Raw genomic sequence first — 23,908 nt, 5'->3', positions numbered from 1 at the left:
AATAAAATATTGAGAAAATTTTCTAAAAAAATAAAATTTTGAGAAAATTTTCGAAAAAAATTAAATTTTGAGAAGATTTTCTTAAGAAATAAAATGTTGAGAAAATTTTCTAAAAAATAAAAAATTTGAGAAAATTTTGTATAGAAATAAAATTTTGACAAAATTTTGTATAGAAATAATATTTTAACAAGATTTTGTATAGAAAAAAAATTGACAACATTTTGTGTAGAAATAAAATTTTTACAAGCTTTGACAAAATAAAAATAAGATTTATACCAAAACTTCTAAATTTTGATAAAATTTTCTATAGAAAAATTTTTTTTTGGAAAAAAAATTATCATGAAACAGTAAAAGCAATTCACTTTTGTTTTGTTCAATTACCTGGCCCTGATGAAGATTGACAATGTCAAATCGAAATATTGGCTTTAATAAAATATAACTTAAATAAACAAGTATGAAAAGTCTAAAGTCGGACGGGGCCGACTATATTATACCCTGCACCACATACTATTTCAAATTCGTCAAATGTGTTATGTGCTATATATAAGAGTGTATTTTCAATTATACATATATTTAAATCTGATTCGATCTGGATAATGCCCAGGAGTGGAACACAATGTTAGTAACAAAATATGGGAAACATTTAAATCTGAACCAATTTTGAGGCAACTTTGCAAAATTGTATTTATGATTTATCGGTCGATAGATGTGTATTAGAATTATGGGAATATTGGTGTCATTTTTACAAGTTTTCGACTTAGCAGTGGCGATTTTATGAGGAAAATGTGGGTATTTTGGCCATTTTACCCAAATCGGAAAAACATATAAATGGAAACTATATCTAAATCTGAACCGATTTGAACCAAATTTGAGATGCATAGCTACAATATTAATTCTACTCCCTGTGCAAAATTTCACGTAAATCAGATTACAACTTTGACCTCTGTGGTCATATTACGGAAAATCGGGCGAAAGATAAATATATGGGAGCTATACCTAAATCTGAACCGATTTGAACCAAAATTAGCATGCATATCAAGAACCTTAATTCTACTCCCTGTGTGAAGTTTCAAGTAAATCGGAATAAAACTTTGGTCTCGGTGGTTATATGTGTCTAAATCGGGCGAAAGATATATATGGGAGCTATATCTAAATCTGAATCGATTACAATAAAATATGGCAATCTTGACTATAGTACCACTTGCTCTCTTTGTGCAAAATTTCAACCAAATTGGAGTAAAACTCTGGCTTTTGGGGCCATATAAGTCCATATCGGGCAAAAGATATATATGGGAGCTATATCTAAATCTGAACCGATTTCTTGCAAAATAAATAGGGTTCTATTCTGACTTAAAATAGAAACTTGTGGCAAATTTGAAGGCGATTAGACTAAAACTGCGACCTAAACTTTGCTCTCAAAATTTTGTTCACAGACAGACGGACGGACGGACATGGCTAGATCGACTCATGGACCGGCCCTGAGCAATATCGCCAAAGACAGCCTGTGTCTATTTCGTCTCCTTTCACGAGCTGGACTAAAACCAAAGATGTGAAATAAAATTTTGACAAAATTTTTTATAAAAAAAAATTGACAAAATTTTCTACAGAAATAAAATTTTGTGAAAATGTTCTATAGAAATAATATTTTACCAAAGTTTTCTATAGAAATAATTTGACAAAACTTTCTATAGAAATAAAATTTTACCAAAGTTTTCTATAGAAATAATTTGACAAAATTTTCTATAGAAATAAAGTTTTGACAAAATTTTTTATAGAAATCAAAACTTTATAATTTTCTATAGAAATAATTTTTTTTTTGAAAAAAAAAAAATAAAATTAAAAAAAAAATCTTTAGAAGTAGTATTTTGACAAAATTTTCTATACAAGTAAAATATTGGAAACATTTTCTATAGAAATAAAATTTGGACAAAATTTTCTATAGAAATAAAATTTTGGTCATATTTTCGATAGAAATAAAATTTTGATAAAATTTTCTATAGAAATAAGGATTTGACAAAATTTTCTTTAGAAATAAATTTTTGACAAAAATTTCTATAGAAATAAAATTTTGACAAAATTTTCTTTAGAATTAAATTTTTGACAAAATTTTCTATAGAAATAAAATTTTGACAAAATTATCTTTAGAAATAAAATTTTGAGAAAATTTTCTATAGAAATATAATTTTGAGAAAATTTTCTATAGTAATAAAATTTTGGCAATGTTTTCTATAGAAATACAATTTTGACAAAATTTTCTATAGAAATAAAATTTTGACAAAATTTTCTGTAGAAATAAATTTTTTGACAAAAATTTCTATAGGTATCAAAACTTTATAATTTTCTATAGAATTTTTAAAAAAAATCTTTAGAAGTAGTATTTTGACAAAATTTTCTATACAAGTAACATTTTGGAAACATTTTCTATAGAAATAAAATTTTGAAAAAATTTTCTATAGAAAAAAATTTTGAAAAAATTTTCTATAGAAATAAAATTTTGAAAAAATTTTCTTTAGAAATAAATTTTTGACAAAAATTTCTATAGAAATAAAATTTTGACAAAATTTTCTTTAGAAATAAATTTTTTACAAAATTTTCTATAGAAATAAAATTTTGTCAAAATTTTCTATAGAAATAAAATTTTGAGAAAATTTTCTATAGAAATAAAATTTTGAGAAAATTTTCATTAGAAATAAATTTTTGACAAAAATTTCTATAGAAATAAAATTTTGACAAAATTTTCATTAGAAATAAATTTTTGACAAAAATTTCTATAGAAATAAAATTTTGACAAAATTTTCTATAGAAATGAAATTTTGACAAAATTTTCTATAGAAATGAAATTTTGACAAAATTTACTATAGAAATAAATTTTTTGACAAAATTTTCTATAGAAATAAATTTTTTGACAAAAATTTCTATAGGTATCAAAACTTTATAATTTTCTACAGAATTTTTAAAAAAATCTTTAGAAGTAGTATTTTGACAAAATTTTCTATACAAGTAACATTTTGGAAACATTTTCTATAGAAATAAAAGTTTGACAAAATTTCCTATGGAAATAAAATTTTGAAAAAATTTTCTATAGAAATAAAATTTTGAAAAAATTTTCTATAGAAATAAAATTTTGAAAAAAATTTCTTTAGAAATAAATTTTTGACAAAAATTTCTATAGAAATAAAATTTTGACAAACTTTTCTTTAGAAATAAATTTTTGACAAAATTTTCTATAGAAATAAAATTTTGTCAAAATTTTCTATAGAAATAAACTTTTGAGAAAATTTTCTATAGAAATACAATTTTGAGAAAATTTTCATTAGAAATAAATTTTTGACAAAAATTTCTATAGAAATAAAATTTTGACAAAATTTTCTATAGAAATGAAATTTTGACAAAATTTTCTATAGAAATAAAATTTTACAAAAGTTTTCTATAGAAATAAAATTTTGACAAAAGTTTTCTATAGAAATAAAATTTTGACAAAAGTTTCTATAGAAATAAAGTTTTGAAAAAATTTTTTATAGATATCAAAACTTTATAATTTTCTATAGAAATATTTTTTTTGACAAAATATTTACTGCAATAAAATTTTAAAAAAAATCTTTAGAAGTAGTATTTTGACAAAATTTTCTATACAAGTAAAAATTTGGAAACATTTTCTATAGAAATAAAATGTGTTCAAAATTTTCTATAGAAATAAAATTTTGACAAAATTTTCTATAGAAATAAAATTTTGACAAAATTTTCTATAGGAATAAAATTTTGACAAAATTTTCTATAGAAATAAGGTTTTGACAAAAAATTCTATAGAAATAAAATTTTGACTAAATTATCTTTATAAATAAAATTTTGACCAAATTTTCTATAGAAATGAAATTTTGACAAAATTTTCTTTAGCAATAAATAAAAAAATTTTCTATAGAAATAAAATTTTGACAAAATTTTTTATAGAAATCAAAACTTTATAATTTTCTATAGAAATATTTTTTTTGACAAAAAAATAAAATTTAAAAAAAAAATCTTTAGTAGTAGTATTTTGACAAATTTTGCAATACAAGTAACATTTTGGAAACATTTTCTATAGAAATAAAATTTGGACAAAATTTTCTCTAGAAATAAAATTTTGGTCATATTTTCGATAGAAATAAAATTTTGCTAAAATTTTCTATAGAAATAAAATGTTGGTCATATTTTCGATAGAAATAAAATTTTGACAAAATTTTCTATAGAAATAAAATTTGGTAAAATTTTCTATAGAAATAAGGTTTTGACAAAAAATTCTATAGAAATAAAATTTTGACAAAATTGTCTTTATAAATAAAATTTTGACCAAATTTTCTATAGAAATAAAATGTTGACAAAATTTTCTATAGAAATAAAATTTTGATAAAATTTTCTATAGAAATAAAATTTTGATAAAATTTTCTATAGAAATAAAATTTTGACAATTTTTTTTTATAGGAAATACACTTTTTTAAAAAATTTGTAATAGTAAATAAAATTTTTACAAATTTTTCTATAGGCAATACAATTTTACAAAATTTTCTATAAGAAATAAAATTTTGACAAAATTTTCTATAGAAATAAAACTTTGCCCAAATTTTCTATAGAAATAAATTTTTGACAAAAATTTCTATAGAAATAAAATTTTGACAAAATTTTCTTTTGAAATAAATTTTTGACAAAATTTTCTATAGAACTAAAAGTTTGACAAAATTTTCTACAGAAATAAAATTTTGAGAAAATTTTCTATGGAAATAAATTTTTGGCAAAATTTTCTATAGAAATAAAAATTTGGCAATGTTTTCTATAAACTTCTAGATTAAAATATTAAAGCATTTTTTTCGAAAAAAAAATATACTGACCACAAAAATGTGATCAAGAAAAATGTGAACAAGATTTTCTTAATATCTTAGAATTTTGAGAAGATTTTGATACACACATAAAATTTCCTAATCGACTCTGACAAGAGTCCAAGACGTTTCAAACTAAGCTATGCACCATCATTCAATCTATACTTTGGTGTCTAGATCCTACAGTGTATTTTATGGGTTACATTTCCCTAAAACAAATATTTTCCTCTATGGGGTTCTTATATTTTCATTTAAATATGGCAACTCTTTGCCCAAAGAAAAACACGGTTGCATTTTTACGTATTGAAAATAATCAACCACCTTTCATAGCATATCCTTTTTTTTCGAATTTAATATTGGTCTTCGAATTTCTTATTAGAGTATGTACTATGGTACATGTTTTTTTTTCTTCCTATGGCTCTCTTCGAATTTAGCTCTTCTTCTTGTTACTTTTCCATTTGGCGTTATTCGCCTCCGAAACGGGTTCGTAAAGGTTAATGATGAGTGCAAAATTTTTCCATACACCAATCGGATTTTGTAGACGCATCTAGGCGCATACACACCGAGAGAGTTTGCTGAATAAAAAAAATTGAACCCAAAAAATAAGTAAAAAAAGGAAAAAATTGGAAATAAGAAAATCCAAATTGGAAAATTGTGTTTTTTCATTGTGTGAGATTTTCATGACAAATAACAGAAAAAAATCGAGCAAAATTGAAATAAAACAAAACGAATTAATTTGAAATTAATTGAAAAAAAAATAAAATAAAAAAATTTAACTGAAGTGCTTCATTGCGGAGTTACTATTGCGTGTGTGTGTGTGTGTGTGAGAGTGTATTTGTTGGGGCCAGAGTGGGACACCCTAAGCAGCTCCTACATACCATAACTACTATTTTAACCCCCCCGCTTTCGACTAACACCACTACGTCCAGTGTTGAGGGGAGCAAGCGTAGTTCTTTTTTTCGTTGGGTGAAAGTTAAGTGAAGTTTTCCCCAAAAAAAAAAAAAAAAAAATCCCGAAAATTTTAAAGGGGTGTGCCACGCCGTAAAGAAAGAAAATTCCTAGGATTTTGTGAAATTGTTAGATAAAAATTTAAACTCTGCGGTTTGTTTTTTTCTAAAGAAAACCAAAAGTTTATTGAGATTTTCTTTTTATCAAATACAGATTCGTAAACAGTGTTGGAAACTGCTTCGTCAGAAAAAAAAACGGAGAAAATTTACACTTGTTCGGTGAAAATTGCAAATCAGTGATTGAGTCTTGCAAACATTTACGTCATATTTTTCTTTAGCGACAAAAGGCCAAAGAAAAGCAAGACAACAAAGAATTTACAAAAAAAAAAATATCTAAACGCACAGACTTCATCCCGAAAAACCCCTTATTTGAGGATTTAGAAAAAACAAAATCATCTCTTCTAAACGCTACATACATTTGGATCTAAAAATGTCGAGGATATTAGCATGGGGCCTAATGGTTTTAATGGCCATCACGGCGACGTCACAGGTACAGGTGAGTGTGCTATGACCATTTTTTTTTTAATTTTTTTAATAGTGACTCATTTTGTAATGAATGAAATAAAAAAAAAACAAACTTCTCCTATAAGACTTATTTTGAATAGTGGCATAGAGGTGTAAGTAAGCGAGCAAGAGAAAGAGCGAGAACGAGAGAGAGAGAGGGAGAAAAGAGAGAATGATTTAGGCTTCTTAGTTATTAGGTATGTCATTCATAATCAATTTCCCATTTTCTAATAATAAATAAATTCAAATTGATTTCATTAGCTGATGGAGACAATGCTATTTTTTTAATTTTATTATGTTTATATTATATTATATTATTATATTATATTTTTTTTAATTTTATATTATATTATAATTCGTATCTTGTACAAATAAATAAAATTATTTCGAGTTGTTACACAAGTTTTTTTTTTAGTTTTGAAGTTTTGTACTAAATTCAATTTTTTCGAATACTAAATGTTTGAAAAAAATAATTTATACAAAATTTATAATAATATGTTTGACAACGAAATTTTATTGTATGCAAGATATTGTATACCCAAAACAATGAAAATTTCGACAAACGAAATTCCCTTTTCTTATACTCGTAAAATATTTTCTTTTAGATCAAATAAATCCGAATTTAGAATAAGCGAGACAACGATTGTCTCTACACTTTTTTTATTTGCTTTTAAATAAAAATTTTTAGCGTTAAACCAAAACTTTGCTTGTCTAAAATTTCGTTCCTCAGAAAGAAATATCTTCTTTCAGTATAGCCATCATAATTATTGTAAAATGTTATTGGCCCAGCAAATTTGGAAGTTCTTCCTAAGTCAATATGAACATCGAAAACTTCTCTTCATGAAATGGACTTAATTTCCACTTCACAAGGTGTTTTTTTTTTTGAGGTGATATATTAAAATCCTTTGTTTTATTCATTTTTCGCAACCCAGTAGAAAAAATAATTTAGTGAAAAACAAAAAAATACACCGATAAATTTCTAGGCAGACGTGGCATATGCGATAAAATATTTGCTAGTATTAAAACGTCGTTACATAGAGTATCTCCTTAGTTTTTTTTTTTGAAATAAAATCCGAAATAATGAAATAGCATCGCATCTGAAGAATTAATACGATGGCTTCCTCCCTATGACCAGCTCATATAAAATTCAATGCTTTTGAGTCAATTTTTTTCGAATCCAAAAAGTACATGGGTTATTCAGATCACAGCCAAAAAAGAGCTTCCAAAAAGTGGTTTGGATCCCCAATTTGTGATCCGGAAGTAGTGCAAACTTGGATCATCTCCAATGAATTTTACATGGGTTTGTCATAGGGCAAGTACTCCATTTTGGATCCTTTGAATTGCTTTAGAAGGTGTGCTTTGGAAGTTCATTTGGATGAAGAAATATATAAAAAATCTTTTTTTTCCATTTTCACTTTTTTTCTTATTATCTAATTTTTACAAATTGAAAAACTTCTTCGCTTCCACCGGGTGTTGCACCTGGGTCTGTTGGCACCATAACAGAATGCCTTAGCACATTCAGCCACAAACACCATTGGACATCATGCATCAAAACGTCTGTTAAAATGTTTGTGATAATAACGTAACATGACACGACGGCATGACATTCTAACTACTTCGTGATATGATCTTGATTATTATGTATGAACAACCCAGCAAAAAAATTTGGAAGTTCTTCTAAAGGCACAACTTTAAAAGCGCTTCCAAAAATGTCCTCCCAAATATGTTCTTTATTTTAACTGTACAGGAAGTTCATTGGAGTCAATTTTTTATATCTTGCTTTTTCACATTTTTAACGGGAAATTTAAAAAAAGATTAAAACTTAATAAAATAGTGCAAATTATTTAAATTTTGCCGAAAAAATGCTAAATCCTTTCTAGAAAAATTGCAAATTTTTGAAAATATATGATGTCAAACGTTCCAGACAAGCGTTATAATATATTAAAAATCATAAAAAAAAATTTTAAAAATTATTTATTCGTCAAAATATCACAAAATTTCTTAATTCACATCCAAATCACTGGATTCGCATCACACCTTAAGAAGTGATGCAAATTCAGTGCAACGGCTGTTGGAATGGTGTACATCCGTCCTATGACAAGCCCATGTTAAAATTATCGCTTCCACGTCAATTTGGCACCACTTCCAGATCCAAACAGACCAGTGAAAATCACCATTTTTTTGGCGACGATTTTTTTGCTGAGAAATTTTTTCATTAAATATTTTTTTAAAAAATTATATTTTTATGTTATATATCGTTTTTATTTTGTTTTCGGCATATATTTTCTATTAAAAATCAATAAACAATTAAAAATTATCGTAATTTGCAAAACCTTTTCAAAAGAACTTCCATGGAAGTGAAAAAGTCAAACGGCACGGATTCAAATCCCAGGGGGAATGATTTTTTTTTACTTTTTTATTGAATTTCTATTATTTTTTTAAATTTAATTGTCCAAAACATAAATTTTCACTTAAAACGGCCTAATTCCGTACTTTCTAAGACTTGTCCAAAACGATTGCATCGGAACTGAAAAATAATTCATGCGCCGGGATGCGCTTTAAAATAAATGTTGACTTGTCCAAACGGATTGCATCGGAAATGGAAAAAACTTGTTGGGCGATTCCGGGATGCTTTTTAAAGGAAATGTTTGTGGAACAACTTCCAATTTTTGTGTGCTGGGATGTTTCGAACTTAACTATAGGAAGAAAATAATTAATTTTCTCCAAACCATATGGCTTAATTAAAATAAATTCAAAAAATAATTTCTCTTCTAGAAAAACATGGCTCATTTTTTTTTTCTAAAAAATTCGGCTTAAAATTTTAATAACATATTTCGTGTTGTATTCTTTTTTTAAAGGCAGTCGACTAGTTTCTGTACGAAATTCAACCCTAATATTTTATGAAGCAAATAATTTATTTTGTCCGAAAGACGACGTCTCAAATCTAAATATATGCAAACTGTTATCGGGTTGTTTTGAACTTAAATATAGGATGTGAATAATTTATTTTCTTCGAAAAAGGTGGCTTAAATACAAACAGGATGGATAGATTCCAAAATAAAATAAAAAGAAAAAACCATATAAGAAAAGTCTAAACTCGGTCGCAGACGACTTCCTTCAATTTTTTGGAAGCTATATAAAGTTTTATATTTCCATAAACTTATATTTAAATCTGGTCTGATTTGGACAAAACTTATTAAACTTCTACAAAGTCTCTAGACTTAAAATTTACATCGGCTAACGGCCTCGAACAAAATAAAATGTTATATATTAAAAAATATGTGAAACTAAAGCCATTTTCTTGCACTTCCCCAAAAGTGCGTTTATAATTTATCGAGCGATACATATATATTAGAGGTATAGACATTGAGACATTTTTGCTATTGTTGCTATTTAGCAGTGGCAATTTTACAAGATATGAACTAGATCTCGCCTCTAGAGGTGGTCAATTCTGGGTTTTGTGACAATATTTGGCCACATTGGGCGATATTTACAAAAGATCGAGCCTTATATAAATCTTAACCGATGCTGTGGAAAGTCTGGGGAAATCATTGCTAACTTTGTATGTAAAATATGGGTATTCTAACAATTTTTACTTAAATCAAAAGAACATATATATGGCGATTTATCTAAAACTGAACCGATTTGGATCTACACACACTAAAAAAAAAACAAAGATTTTGTCTTTACTTTAACAATTTTGGAATTGATTCCGAGCCAAAGAAGCGCAGAATTCAAGTAAGGATAATTTTAAGACACAATTCTCTTTTAAATTTGGCTTTTGTGTACTTACAAATTTTAATTTTACGCTTTTTCAGCTTTTTTCTTCATATGCTATCAAAGCCCTTTAAAAACTAGTTAACGACAACTTTATTTTCCAAATTAAGACTCGTCTTCAAGTAGAAATTATGCTATGTTTCAAGTAAAAAACGTCTTTAAAATAAAGTGTTGAAAAACATGTCCTATATTTGAACGATTTTTTGCTTTGTAGTCAAGATGCAAAACAAACAACAACAAATTTAAAGACAATTTCATTACATTTAAAGAATTTTTCGGAATTATTAAAGTCAAGTTGACTTTAGCCCAAACAGTTTTTCTTTCATGTCATGATACCCATTTTTAAGTGAAATCACTTAATTATAAGGACAATACGACTTCATTGAAAAGTTTATCGACTTTTGGACAAGGAAAAAAAACTTTATATTAGAGAAATGCGTCTTCTATGCTAAGCAAAATTTGCATTCGTATTTTAAAGACATGAAATTTTTGACCCCACTATAATATTTTTTTCAGTGCCCTTATACAGAATGTTCAATCTTTTCTCTGTGTGAAATATCAAGTCAAGTAGAATAAAATTCGTTTCAAAATCAATAGCGGTTAACACTGAGTCGAGAAGACTCCCAGCCAAATTTGAGGACAATCGGAGCTGTAATTTGCACAAAGAGCACATGAATAGACAGACGGACGCACATCGCTAAATCGATTCAGAATTTAATTCTAAGACGATCGGTATACTAAACGGGTTGATGGGTTTCACACTGGTCCTTCTGTGCTTTACATACAAATGCATAAACTTATTAAACCCTGTATCACAATGGTGAAGGGTATAAAAAATAACTAAAATTAATATCAAAATGTTCCAAATAGAATTTTATGGTGGTTGGCATTAAAAAGGATGGATTCAGCCCATCTTATAACTTAACCATCTAGAAAACATAGAATAATCTCCATCATTAGAAGTAGCAGACGAGAGTAGCAAATGCTTTATTCTTCGACTTCGTTGTTCGATTGAAGAAATCAATGAAATTTGTGTAAATTTGTATTTAGTTGTAAAGGGTGATTTGTTAAGAGCTTGATAACTTTAAAAAAAAAAAACGCATAAAATTTGCAAAATCTCATCGGTTCTTTATTTGAAACGTTAGATTGGTCCATGACATTTACTTTTTGAAGATAATTTCATTTAAATGTTGACCGCGGCTGCGTCTTAGGTGGTCCATTCGGAAAGTCCAATTTTGGGCAACTTTTTCGAGCATTTCGGCCGGAATAGCCCGAATTTCTTCGGAAATGTTGTCTTCCAAAGCTGGAATAGTTGCTGGCTTATTTCTGTAGACTTTAGACTTGACGTAGCCCCACAAAAAATAGTCTAAAGGCGTCAAATCGCATGATCTTGGTGGCCAACTTACCGGTCCATTTCTTGAGATGAATTGTTCTCCGAAGTTTTCCCTCAAAATGGCCATAGAATCGCGAGCTGTGTGGCATGTAGCGCCATCTTGTTGAAACCACATGTCAACCAAGTTCAGTTCTTCCATTTTTGGCAACAAAAAGTTTGTTAGCATCGAACGATAGCGATCGCCATTCACCGTAACGTTGCGTCCAACAGCATCTTTGAAAAAATACGGTCCAATGATTCCACCAGCGTACAAACCACACCAAACAGTGCATTTTTCGGGATGCATGGGCAGTTCTTGAACGGCTTCTGGTTGCTCTTCACTCCAAATGCGGCAATTTTGCTTATTTACGTAGCCATTCAACCAGAAATGAGCCTCATCGCTGAACAAAATTTGTCGATAAAAAAGCGGATTTTCTGCCAACTTTTCTAGGGCCCATTCACTGAAAATTCGACGTTGTGGCTCGTTAGTAAGTCTATTCATGATGAAATGTCAAAGCATACTGAGCATCTTTCTCTTTGACACCATGTCTGAAATCCCACGTGATCTGTCAAATACTAATGCATGAAAATCCTAACCTCAAAAGAATCACCCTTTATATGTATTTTAAAATTTTAGTTTAACGAGTTCCACAATAATGATGGTTGTCAGAAGGCTTGTACTGGCATTACGTAAAGGGAAATGATGAAATTTGCTCCTCCATTAAGCTCAAGATGTTAAATCTGGTGATTGATTTATATGGCTGCTCTATTTAATTATGACTCTATATTTGCAACTTTATGCATGGTTCTATGCGTATGCTGACATCACTTAAACCGGAAATTTCAACCGGATAGAATGTTTTCCCAATTTTACAGATGCTTCTCCAGTTTATATGAGGGTTATATGTAATCAAGGACCGATATGGACCAATTTTTGTATGGTAATCGGAAGAATTCGGCTTCAGAAGGCTCCAGGAAATCTGTTTATTTTTTCGTCATTTTTACTAAACATTCTCCTTTAACTAGTTTTCGTATTCGTCGTTAAATTTCATTTAAAGCACCAAAGTTATTTGCAAGTGTCTTTGGTTGAAAAACAATGACATATTTGGCTATTTTTACAAAGAGAATTCTTTCGGTGTATGGAGGACTTACATCAATAATACCATCTTGTGTGAAGCCGATAACTTGAAACTCGTTCAGAAGTTTGAAAACAGACGGATGAACAGACGGACATTGCTAGGTCGACTCAGAACTTCACCATGACAAAGAATATTTATTCATTGAGCTTAACATGGAATCGGGCTGCACTCAGTGATAAGAGAGAAGTTCATCACTACCCAGCAAAAAAAAAAAAAAATCTTCTATAGGGACAACATTAAAAGCACTTTCAAAAATGTCCTCCCAAAGATGTTCTTTATTTTAACTGGACAGGAAGTTCATCTGAGTCAATTTTTTATTTCATATTTTTAAAGGGAAATTTTAAATTCTTTTGTTTCAAATAGGTTAAGAACAGATTAAGAATTAATAAAATTGTAAAAATTATTTAAATTTTGCAGAAAAAAATGCTACATCCTTTCTAGAATAATTGTGAATTTGTGGAAATATTTGGTGTCAAACATTCCAGACAATCGTTATAATGCATTAAAAACCATAACAAATTATAAAAATTGTTTATTGGGCAAAATATCACAAAATTTCTTAATTAACATCCAAAACACTGAATTCGCATCACACCTTAAGAAGTGATGCAAATTCTGTGCAATGGCTGTTTAAATGGTGGATATCTGTCCTATGACAAGCGCATGTTAAATTCATCTCTTCTGCGTCACTTTGGCACCACTTCCGGATCCAAAAAGAACATTTTCACTATTTTTTTGGCGACGATTTTTTTGCTGGTTATGGTATCACAATGGACTGAATAGTCTAAGTGAGCCTGATACATCGGTCTGCCACCTAAACTAAACTAGTGCACACACAAACAGATTGAAAGGAACGAAAGCATTCTTTCAATTGAAAGAAAATTGAAAGACTCTCCTATCCTTCTATGTGTTTTTAACCTCAGTTCAAAACAAAGTTTCTTTTATTTAAATATGCAAGTTTTAATGGCTAATTGTCTAAGCCTTATGACAAAACCCCTTCAGAAAAAAAATAAAAATTTATAAAAGATATACACTGAAAAGATTATTTAAGTGGTATTAAATATTCTTTTCTAAATTTTAGGATGAACAGTTTACATAATATTAAGGACAAGTTCACCACTTTGGTATAACAATGGACTGAATTGCTTAAGTGAGACTGAAATATCGGGCTGCCGCTATACCTAACCTAAGGATAAATTTCTTTAAAATAAAGAAATTTTAATTAAAAGAACGTTTTTAATCATTACATCAAAAATTATTTTTAATGAATTTAAGACACATATTTTGCAAATTTGTGTCCTTGTATTAAAGTCGTATGTCTTTGAGCTGGGGAAAATTTCCTTAAAGTAAAGAAAAACATTGTGGATTTAAATAAATCGTCCTCAAATTAACTAAAATATTGAATCTTTAGATTTAAGATAAAAACGCTTCAAATATAGGCTAAGACTTATTTGAAGGATTTAGCATCTTTGGTTTAAAGTTATTTTGATTTAAGAAAACATTGTTTACTTTGAAGAATCTGTTATATGTAATTCGAATTTTTAAACTGGTTTAATTTTTTTAATTCAGAAAAAATTTTTACCTTAAAGAATCTGTTATAATTTGAATTTTTAAACTGGCATTTGTTGGTACGTGAATATCTTTATTAATCACACAAAAAAAAAAATGTTTCTGATTCAACCACGAAATTAATTGAAATGCCCTCAATCTCGAAAATTATGGTATCAATCACAGTTTTAATTGAAAATATATTTGATAAAAAATTAATTGATCTCAATTAATTTTTTAATCGATTCAATTAAAAATTTATTTGATGTTGATTGCCAAACTCAGTAAAAACGTTACTATTTTCAATTACTTTCTTGACTGACTTAGTGTTTTTTCATTAAAAATTCATTAAAAAATTCATTTCATTAAAAAATTGATTGTTTGAAATAAATTTTCAGTTAAAAATAAAAAAAATCACTTTTTTTAATTGACTTAGCCTTCCGAGTTTGATTAAAAAGTTAAGTTAAATATATTATAAAATTTTCTATCATTGCCTTAATTAATTTAATATATCGATCTTGATTAGAAAATTAATTGTATCTATTAATTTATTATTGTAGTGTCAATCACAGTTTTAATTGGTCATTAAAAAAATATTTGATTAAAAAATTAATTGATTTCAATAAATTTTTGAATTGATTCAACTACAAAAGTAATTGATATTGTTTGCAAAACTCAATTAATTTTTTCATTAAAAACGTAACTATTTTCAACTACTTTCTTAACTGACTAAGTGTTTTTAGTTTGATTAAATACAATGATTTTTTGAAATAAATTTTTAGTTAAAAATTAAAAAAAGAAAAATTCTATCACTTTTTATACCCTTCACCACTACTGTGGTACAGGGTATAATAAGTTTGTGCATTTGTATGTAACGCCAAGAAGGAAAAGTCTGAGACCCATCGTTTAGTATACCGATCGTCTTAGAATTAAATTCTGAGTCGATTTAGCGATGTCCGTCTGTCTGTCTGTCTGTCTGTCTGTCTGTCTGTCTGTCTGTCTGTCCGTCTGTCTGTCTGTTGATGTATTTTTGTGTGCAAAGTACAGCTCGCAGTTTTAGTCCGATTGTCCTAAAATTTGGTATAGGGTCCTGTTTCGGCTCAAAGACGATCCCTATAGATTTTGGAAAAAATCGGTTCAGATTTAGATATAGCTGCCATATATATTTTTCACCGATCTGGTCATAATTGGCGTGTATATCTACCGATCTTCCTCAAATTCCGTACATCCGAATATTTTATGAGTCTCGAAAAACTTGCAAAATATCAGCCAAATCGGTTCAGATTTAGATATAGCTCCCATATATAGCTTTCGTCCGATTTACACTCATTTGCCCACAGAGGCCAATTTTTTGCTCCGATTTAGTTGAAATTTTGCACAGGGAGTAGAATTAGCATGATAGCTATGCGTGTCAAATTTGGTTGAAATCGGTTCAGATTTACATATAGCTCCCATATATAGCTTTCGCACGATTTACACTCAAATGACCACAGAGGCCAATTTTTTGCTCCGATTTAGTTGAAATTTTGCACAGGGAGTGTAATTAGCATTGTAGCTATGCGTGTCAAATTTGGTTGAAATCGGTTCAGATTTAGATATAGCTCCCATATATAGCTTTCGCCCGATTTACACTCATATGACCACAGAGGCCAATTTTTTGCTCCGATTTGGTTGAAATTTTGCACAGGGAGTAGAATTAGCATTGTAGCTATGCGTGCCAAATTTGGTTGAAATCGGTTCAGATTTAGATATAGCTCCCATATATATGTTTTTCTGATTTCGACAAAAATGGTCAAAATACCAACATTTTCCTTGTAAAAATGACTCTAATTTTCCTAAACTTCTAATGCATATATATCGAGCGATAAATCATAAATAAACTTTTGCGAAGTTTTCTTAAAATTGCTCCAGATTTAAATGTTTCCCATATTTTTATTTTTTACTAACATTGTGTTCCACCCTAGTGCATTATCCGACTTAAATTTTGAGTCTATAGATTTTGTAGAAGTCTATCAAATTCTGTCCAGATCGAGTGATATTTAAATGTATGTATTTGGGACAAACCGTTATATATAGCCCCAACACCTTTGTCGGATGTGATATGGTATCGAAAATTTAGATCTACAAAGTGGTGCAGGGTATAATATAGTCGGCCCCGCCCGACTTTAGACTTTCCTTACTTGTTTTAATTGACTTAGTCTTCTGAGTTTGATTAAAAAGTTACTTGTATGAATTATTTTTTTTTTTTCATTCAAAATTTTAAAATTTTCAATCATTGACTTAATTAACTAAATGTTTCGATCTTGATTAAAAAGTTAATTGTATCAAGTAATTTATTAATTGAAAATGTTTTCCACTTCAATCAACTTTTTAATTGGAAATATTTTAGTGATATTTTTTCTGTAATATGTCGCAAAAAACGGATGAGAATTCCATAGATGAGATCTTTATCTTAATTTTAGTTTTATTGATCCTAGATTTAAATGTATATATGTCTTTAAAAAATGCCTCTAAAAAAGCCGTATCTTTGGCTTGGAATCAATACTAAAATCCTTAAGCGAAGGTCACAATCTTTGGATTCAAGTAAACGTTTTTTTTGAGTGTAGACAAAATATTTTTATGATTAAGACAATATTTATTCCAGTGCAGCCATGGAAAAACTTCCTGCTAAAATTAGACTTTTGGGCTATGAAAAATGACAATTTTGTTTTCAAATTCCCATCTTCAATGGCATCCCTATAAATAGGTCCCTAAATAATGTTTTCGTTTTTAATTTAAAAAAAATCCGCATTTTTGGCTCGGAATCAATACCAAAATCCTTAAGCGAAAATCTTTGGATTCAAGTACACTTTTTTTTAATATAGACAAGACATTTTTATGATTAAGATGATATTTATTTCAGTGCATTTATGGAAAAACTTCCAGCTAAAATTAATCTTTTGGGCTATGAAAAATGACAATTTTGTTTTCAAAATTTCCATCTTCAATGGCATCCCTATATATATGTCCCTAAATAATGTTTTCGTTTTTAATTAAAAACAAGTAAGGAAAGTCTAAAGTCGGGCGGGGCCGACTATATTATACCCTGCACCACTTTGTAGATCTAAATTTTCGATACCATATCACATCCGACAAAGGTGTTGGGGCTATATATAACGGTTTGTCCCAAATACATACATTTAAATATCACTCGATCTGGACAGAATTTGATAGACTTCTACAAAATCTATAGACTCAAAATTTAAGTCGGATAATGCACTAGGGTGGAACACAATGTTAGTAAAAAATAAAAATATGGGAAACATTTAAATCTGGAGCAATTTTAAGAAAACTTCGCAAAAGTTTATTTATGATTTATCGCTCGATATATATGCATTAGAAGTTTAGGAAAATTAGAGTCATTTTTACAAGGAAAATGTTGGTATTTTGACCATTTTTGTCGAAATCAGAAAAACATATATATGGGAGCTATATCTAAATCTGAACCGATTTCAACCAAATTTGGCACGCATAGCTACAATGCTAATTCTACTCCCTGTGCAAAATTTCAACCAAATCGGAGCAAAAAATTGGCCTCTGTGGTCATATGAGTGTAAATCGGGCGAAAGCTATATATGGGAGCTATATCTAAATCTGAACCGATTTCAACCAAATTTGACACGCATAGCTACAATGCTAATTACACTCCCTGTGCAAAATTTCAACTAAATCGGAGCAAAAAATTGGCCTCTGTGGTCATTTGAGTGTAAATCGTGCGAAAGCTATATATGGGAGCTATATGTAAATCTGAACCGATTTCAACCAAATTTGACACGCATAGCTATCATGCTAATTCTACTCCCTGTGCAAAATTTCAACTAAATCGGAGCAAAAAATTGGCCTCTGTGGGCAAATGAGTGTAAATCGGACGAAAGCTATATATGGGAGCTATATCTAAATCTGAACCGATTTGGCTGATATTTTGCAAGTTTTTCGAGACTCATAAAATATTCGGATGTACGGAATTTGAGGAAGATCGGTAGATATACACGCCAATTATGACCAGATCGGTGAAAAATATATATGGCAGCTATATCTAAATCTGAACCGATTTTTTCCAAAATCTATAGGGATCGTCTTTGAGCCGAAACAGGACCCTATACCAAATTTTAGGACAATCGGACTAAAACTGCGAGCTGTACTTTGCACACAAAAATACATCAACAGACAGACAGACAGACGGACAGACAGACAGACAGACAGACAGACAGACGGACATCGCTAAATCGACTCAGAATTTAATTCTAAGACGATCGGTATACTAAACGATGGGTCTCAAACTTTTCCTTCTTGGCGTTACATACAAATGCACAAACTTATTATACCCTGTACCACAGTAGTGGTGAAGGGTATAAAAAACGCATTTTTGGCTCAGAATCAACACCAAAATCCTTAAGCGAAGATCGCAACTTTTGGATTCAAGGAAACATTTTTTGTTTGAGTGCAGACAAATCATTTTTATGATTAAGACAATATTTATTTCAGTGCATCCATGGAAAAACTTCCAGCTAAACTTAAACTTTTGGGCTATGAAAAATGGCAATTTTGTTTTCAAAATTTCCATCTTCAATGACATCCCTATACACCACCAAATACATGCGTGTCCTTTTTCAAGTCCTTTGCATTAGCTATTAGTTGAAAAATTATTGTTATTGTGGTTTTTCGGTTTTTCTTTTATCGTTGGTTGGTTGTTCGTTCCTTCATCACCCATCCACCTGGCTATTCTAATGTCACGATACTATAGAAGACAACAAATAAGATTTTTTTTGGTATTTCGTTTTTATTTTCTTTTTGAGTATATAGCATTTCCCTTCGCCTTCAAGAAGGGAAATGCTTAGGCTTAGTGGTGCCATAATCGTTGCCATTAAACTTCCAATGCCACACAGGGGGAAACGGAGGAGGTGGTGCGCGGTCGACATCGAATTTAGAAGGAGAACATATAGCCCCTTTAGAAAATTATTCACTATTTTCTTTGCCACACACACAAATAAAATATTATAGTAATAATACCTTAATAATTATTATTTCCATTTTATTAACGTTTTATTGCCCTTCCATGACGAAATCTATATCGATTTTTTATACCCTCCACCATAGGATGGGGGTATATTAACTTTGTCATTCCGTTTGTAACACATCGAAATATTGCTCTAAGACCCCATAAAGTATATATATTCTGGGTCGTGGTGAAATTCTGAGTCGATCTAAGCATGTCCGTCCGTCCGTCCGTCTGTCCGTCTGTCCGTCCGTCCGTCTGTCCGTCTGTCCGGCTGTCCGTCCGTCTGTGGAAATCACGCTAACTTCCGAACGAAACAAGCTATCGACTTGAAACTTGGCACAAGTAGTTGTTATTGATGTAGGTCGGATGGTATTGAAAATGGGCCATATCGGACCACGTTTACGTATAGCCCCCATATAAACCGATCCACAAATTTGGCTTGGGGAGACTCCCGGAGCAGCAAAATTCATCCGTTCCGGTAGAAATTTGGTACGTGGTCTTAGTATACGGTCTCTAACAACCATGCAAAAATTGGTCCATATCGGTCCATAATTATATATAGCCCCCATATAAACCGATCCCCAGATTTGACCTCCGGAGCCTCTTGGAGGGGCAAAATTCATCCGATCCGATTGAAATTTGGTACCTGATGTTAGTATATGGTCTCTAACAACCATGCAAAAATTGGTCCATATCGGTCCATAATTATATATAGCCCCCATATAAACCGATCCCCAGATTTGACCTCCGGAGACTTTTGGAGGGGCGAAATTCATCCGATACGGTTGAAATTTGGTACCTGATGTTAGTATACGGCCTCCAACAACCATGCAAAAATTGGTCCATATCGGTCCATAATTATATATAGCCCCCATATAAACCGATCCCCAGATTTGACCTCCGGAGCCTCTTGGAGGGACAAAATTCATCCGATCCGGTTGAAATTTGGTACCTGATGTTAGTTTACGGCCTCTAATAACCATGCAAAACTTGGTCCATATCGGTCCATAATTATATATAGCCCCCATATAAACCGATCCCCAGATTTGACCTCCGGAGCCTCTTGGAAGAGCAAAATTCATCCGATCCAGTTGAAATTTGGTACATGGTGTTAGTATATGGTCTCTAACAACCATGCAAAAATTGGTCCATATCGGTCCATAATTATATATAGTTCCCATATAAACCGTCCCCAGATTTGACGTCCGGAACCTCTTGGAGGAGCAAAAGTCATCCGATACGGTTGAAATTTGGTACATTTTGCCTCTAACAGCCATGTAAAAATTGGTCCATATCGGTCTTTAGTTATATATAGCCGATGACTTATTACACAAAAATTGGTCCATATCGCCAAAAATAATCTACCAAAACTTTATTTCCATAGAAAATTTTGTCAAATTTTATTACTATAGAAAGTTTTGTCAAAATTTCATTTCTATAGAAAGTTTTGTCAAAAGTTTATTTCTATACAAATGTTTGTCAAAATTTTATTTCCATAGAAAATTTTGTCAAAATTTTATTTCTATAGAAAATTTTGTAATCTACCAAAACTTTATTTCCATAGAAAATTTTGTCAAATTTTATTACTATAGAAAGTTTTGTTAAAATTTCATTTCTATAGAAAGTTTTGTCAAAAGTTTATTTCTATAGAAATGTTTGTCAAATTTTTATTTATATACAAAATTTTGTCAACATTTTATTTCTATAGAAATTTTTGTCAAAATTGTATTGCTATAGAAAATTTTGTCAACATTTTATTTCTATAGAAAATTTTGTCAAGTTTTTATTTCTATAGAAAAATTTGTCAAATTTTTATTTCTATAGAAAATTTTGTCAAAATTTTATTTCTATAGAAAATTTTGTCAAGGTTTCATTTCTATACAAAATTTTGTCAAAATTTTATTTCTATAGAAAATTTTGTCAAACTAGATTATATACGTATTTAATCGGCCTTTTTTTGTTTAATATATACCCCGTATGGGCTAACTTACAATTTAGAAGACAGTGTTAAAAAGTTTTACGATACCTTGCCATCGGCAAGTGTTATCGCAACCCAAGTAATTCGATTGTGGATGACAGCCTTTAGTAGAAGTTCCTACGCAATCCATGGTGGAGGGTACATAAGATTCGGCCTGGCCGAACTTACGGCCGTATATACTTGTTTTTGTTTTTCTTCTGTCTTCTAAGCCAGACAGAAGAACAGTGTGTACGCCCAACTATTATTTTGACTTGGAATGGGTTGAATGGTTTTTATACGAAATGGATTTTTCACAGATGAGAAATTCTCAACCATTTGCTATAGAAATGTCGAAAGAAACCATAGACGTTGTAGTATAGAATACAAATCAAGTGAGAAAATTTCTTTTCATTGGAATACTAATGTGAAGAAAGACTCGATAAAAGATACAATGATTCATTACCTTACTGACATGGAAAAAACATGTGACGTTTTGGAAATGGATTTTTTGAGATTACTTGACCATCATATATAAAATGAATGGGGGTTATGTGGTATAAGGTCAGTTTTCTAATTGGTATGGTTTAATTGAGCAAACAAAAAAAAAAAACAGACAAATTTGTATGGATTATGATCCCTAACCTATCTCGTGAAGTAATCCCAAGATTAATATGTCCTTTTTTTCCACATAATCATGGATTCGAGTCCATATTGATATTAAACGAAAGAACATTTTCTTCAAATATAACGAATCGTAGTAATTTCATAAACTTTTAAAGTTTTAGTTTTATAAAAATTTGCATTAAAACTATTGTCATCGTTTTGTGTTAGTTTGAGTAGCTCTTGTTTTGTTGATTGCTTCTGTGTGTATTCTTTTGTTTGGCTTTTGTTATGTTGGCATTGGGAATAATAGTTTGAGAATCACTCAGAGAGAATTGATAGCGAAAAGAGTGTGTTTTAGGTGTTGCAATCAGAGAGCATTTCGACTGCCAAAAGCACCGTGGCACGACCGCGAGCCATTTGGTACTTTTTCATCACAATTACCCTATATATATAGAGTTATTCTACCCTAAATGTGAACGTTTCTCAGATATGAAATCAACTCTAAAAAGTATAAATAGCTGACATTGACGATATAAAAATATTCCAAAATGTGTATATTTTAGTTTTTATTACACGATCTCAACATTTTTGAGATGAATATTTTTTATGCCTATATACACATGGTGTCTTTAGCAATAATATTTAGAGCCGGCTCCTGAGCCGGTTGCCACAGTTGGTATAATTCTAAAAAAAATTGTAATTTGTTACTGTTTTGAAGATTGGTAGAATTCTCGATTTTGGTGGATTTTACAAAGAGGTACTTCTTCATAAATTTTCTATTGAAATAAACTTTTGGCAAAATTGTCTATGGAAATAAAATTTTGACGAAATTCTCTATAGAAATACAAATTTGACAAAATTTTCAATAGAAATAAAATTTTGTCAAAATTCTATTTCTATAGAAAATGTTGTCAAAATTTTATTTATATAGAAAATTTTGTTAAAATTTTATTTCTATAAAAATTTTGTCAAAATTTTATTTCTATAGAAAAATAAAGAAAAAAAATTGTGAAGTAACTCTTGGTTGGATAGGGCTATTTTATCAACTATTTTATTTCTATAGGAAATTTTCTGAAAATTTTATTTCTACAAACAATTTTCTCAAAATTTTATTTCTACGTACAGAAAAATTTCCGCAAATTTTATTTCTGTACAAAATTTTCTCCAAATTTTATTTCTTAGATAATTTTCTCAATTTTGTTTTTTAAATTTATCAATATTTTTATGTCTATAGAAAATTGTGTCAAAATTTTATTTCTATAGAAAATTTTGTCAAAATCTTATTTCTATGAAAAATTTTGTCAAAACTTATTTTTATGGAAAATTTTGTCAAAATTTTATTTCTATGGAAAATTTTGTCAAAATTTTATTTCTATAGAAATTTTTCTAAACAATTTTATTTCCACAGAAAATTTTGTCAAAATTTTATTTCTATAGAAAATTTTCTCAACATTTTTTTTCATAGAAATTTGTCTCAAAATTATACTTCTAGAGATAATTTTGTCAAAATTTTATAACTATAGAACATTTATTTTATATCTACAGAAAATTTTGTCGAAAATTTTATTTCTAAGGAAAATTTTGTCAAAATTTTATTTTAAAAAAAAATTGTCAAAATTTTATTTTAATAGAAATTTTTTTTAGAAAATGTTTTCAAATTTTTTTTCTTTAGAAAATTTTCTCAAAATTTTTATGTCTATAGAAAATTTTGTCAATTTTTTTTTCTATATCAAATTTGCTCACAATTTTATTTCTATAGAAATTTTTTTCAAACTTTTATTCCTATAGAAAATTTTGAAGTATCTGTTGATTGGAGAGGGATATTTTATCATCATTTTTATGTCTATGGAAAATTTTGCCAAAATGTTATTTCTATAGAAAATTTTGTCAAAATTTTATTTCCTTTTTTCGGAAGGTTCCAGTATGGTTCACTTTGGGTTTAGTGAACTACCCGAATTTATTCTGATAATTGGTTGATAGTTTTACTGCAAGTAGAGGATGCTGATGAGGAATGTTGTAATTCCGAAACGCGCGTCCATCCAACCATATTGCAGTCTATAGTGGTTTGCCCAAATAAATTTGACAAACATTCTTTTCCTCTGTTGGTTAAGCT

The 23,908-nt window shown here is 29.2% G+C and overlaps 1 protein-coding gene across 9 annotated transcripts in view; it reads left to right on the top strand.

The window, feature by feature from the left end:
* Nucleotides 1–5,328: 5,328 nt before the first annotated feature.
* Appl (amyloid-beta-like protein) overlaps nucleotides 5,329–23,908 on the top strand; it is a 524,229-nt gene continuing 505,649 nt past the window's right edge. For 4 of the 9 annotated variants that reach the window (XM_075300180.1, XM_075300181.1, XM_075300183.1 and 1 more), the window contains exon 1: nucleotides 5,330–6,353. In XM_075300180.1, the coding sequence (XP_075156295.1) occupies nucleotides 6,288–6,353 (66 nt within the window). In that variant the 5' untranslated portion in view covers nucleotides 5,330–6,287. Of the gene's footprint in view, nucleotides 6,354–23,908 lie in introns of all 9 variants that reach the window. The other 5 variants (XM_075300184.1, XM_075300185.1, XM_075300178.1 and 2 more) reach the window with 3 other exon arrangements.

This window comes from Haematobia irritans, chromosome 3, assembly GCF_050003625.1.
Source record: "Haematobia irritans isolate KBUSLIRL chromosome 3, ASM5000362v1, whole genome shotgun sequence".
Taxonomy (NCBI): domain Eukaryota; kingdom Metazoa; phylum Arthropoda; class Insecta; order Diptera; family Muscidae; genus Haematobia; species Haematobia irritans.
This window is presented reverse-complemented; position numbering and strand designations above follow the sequence as displayed.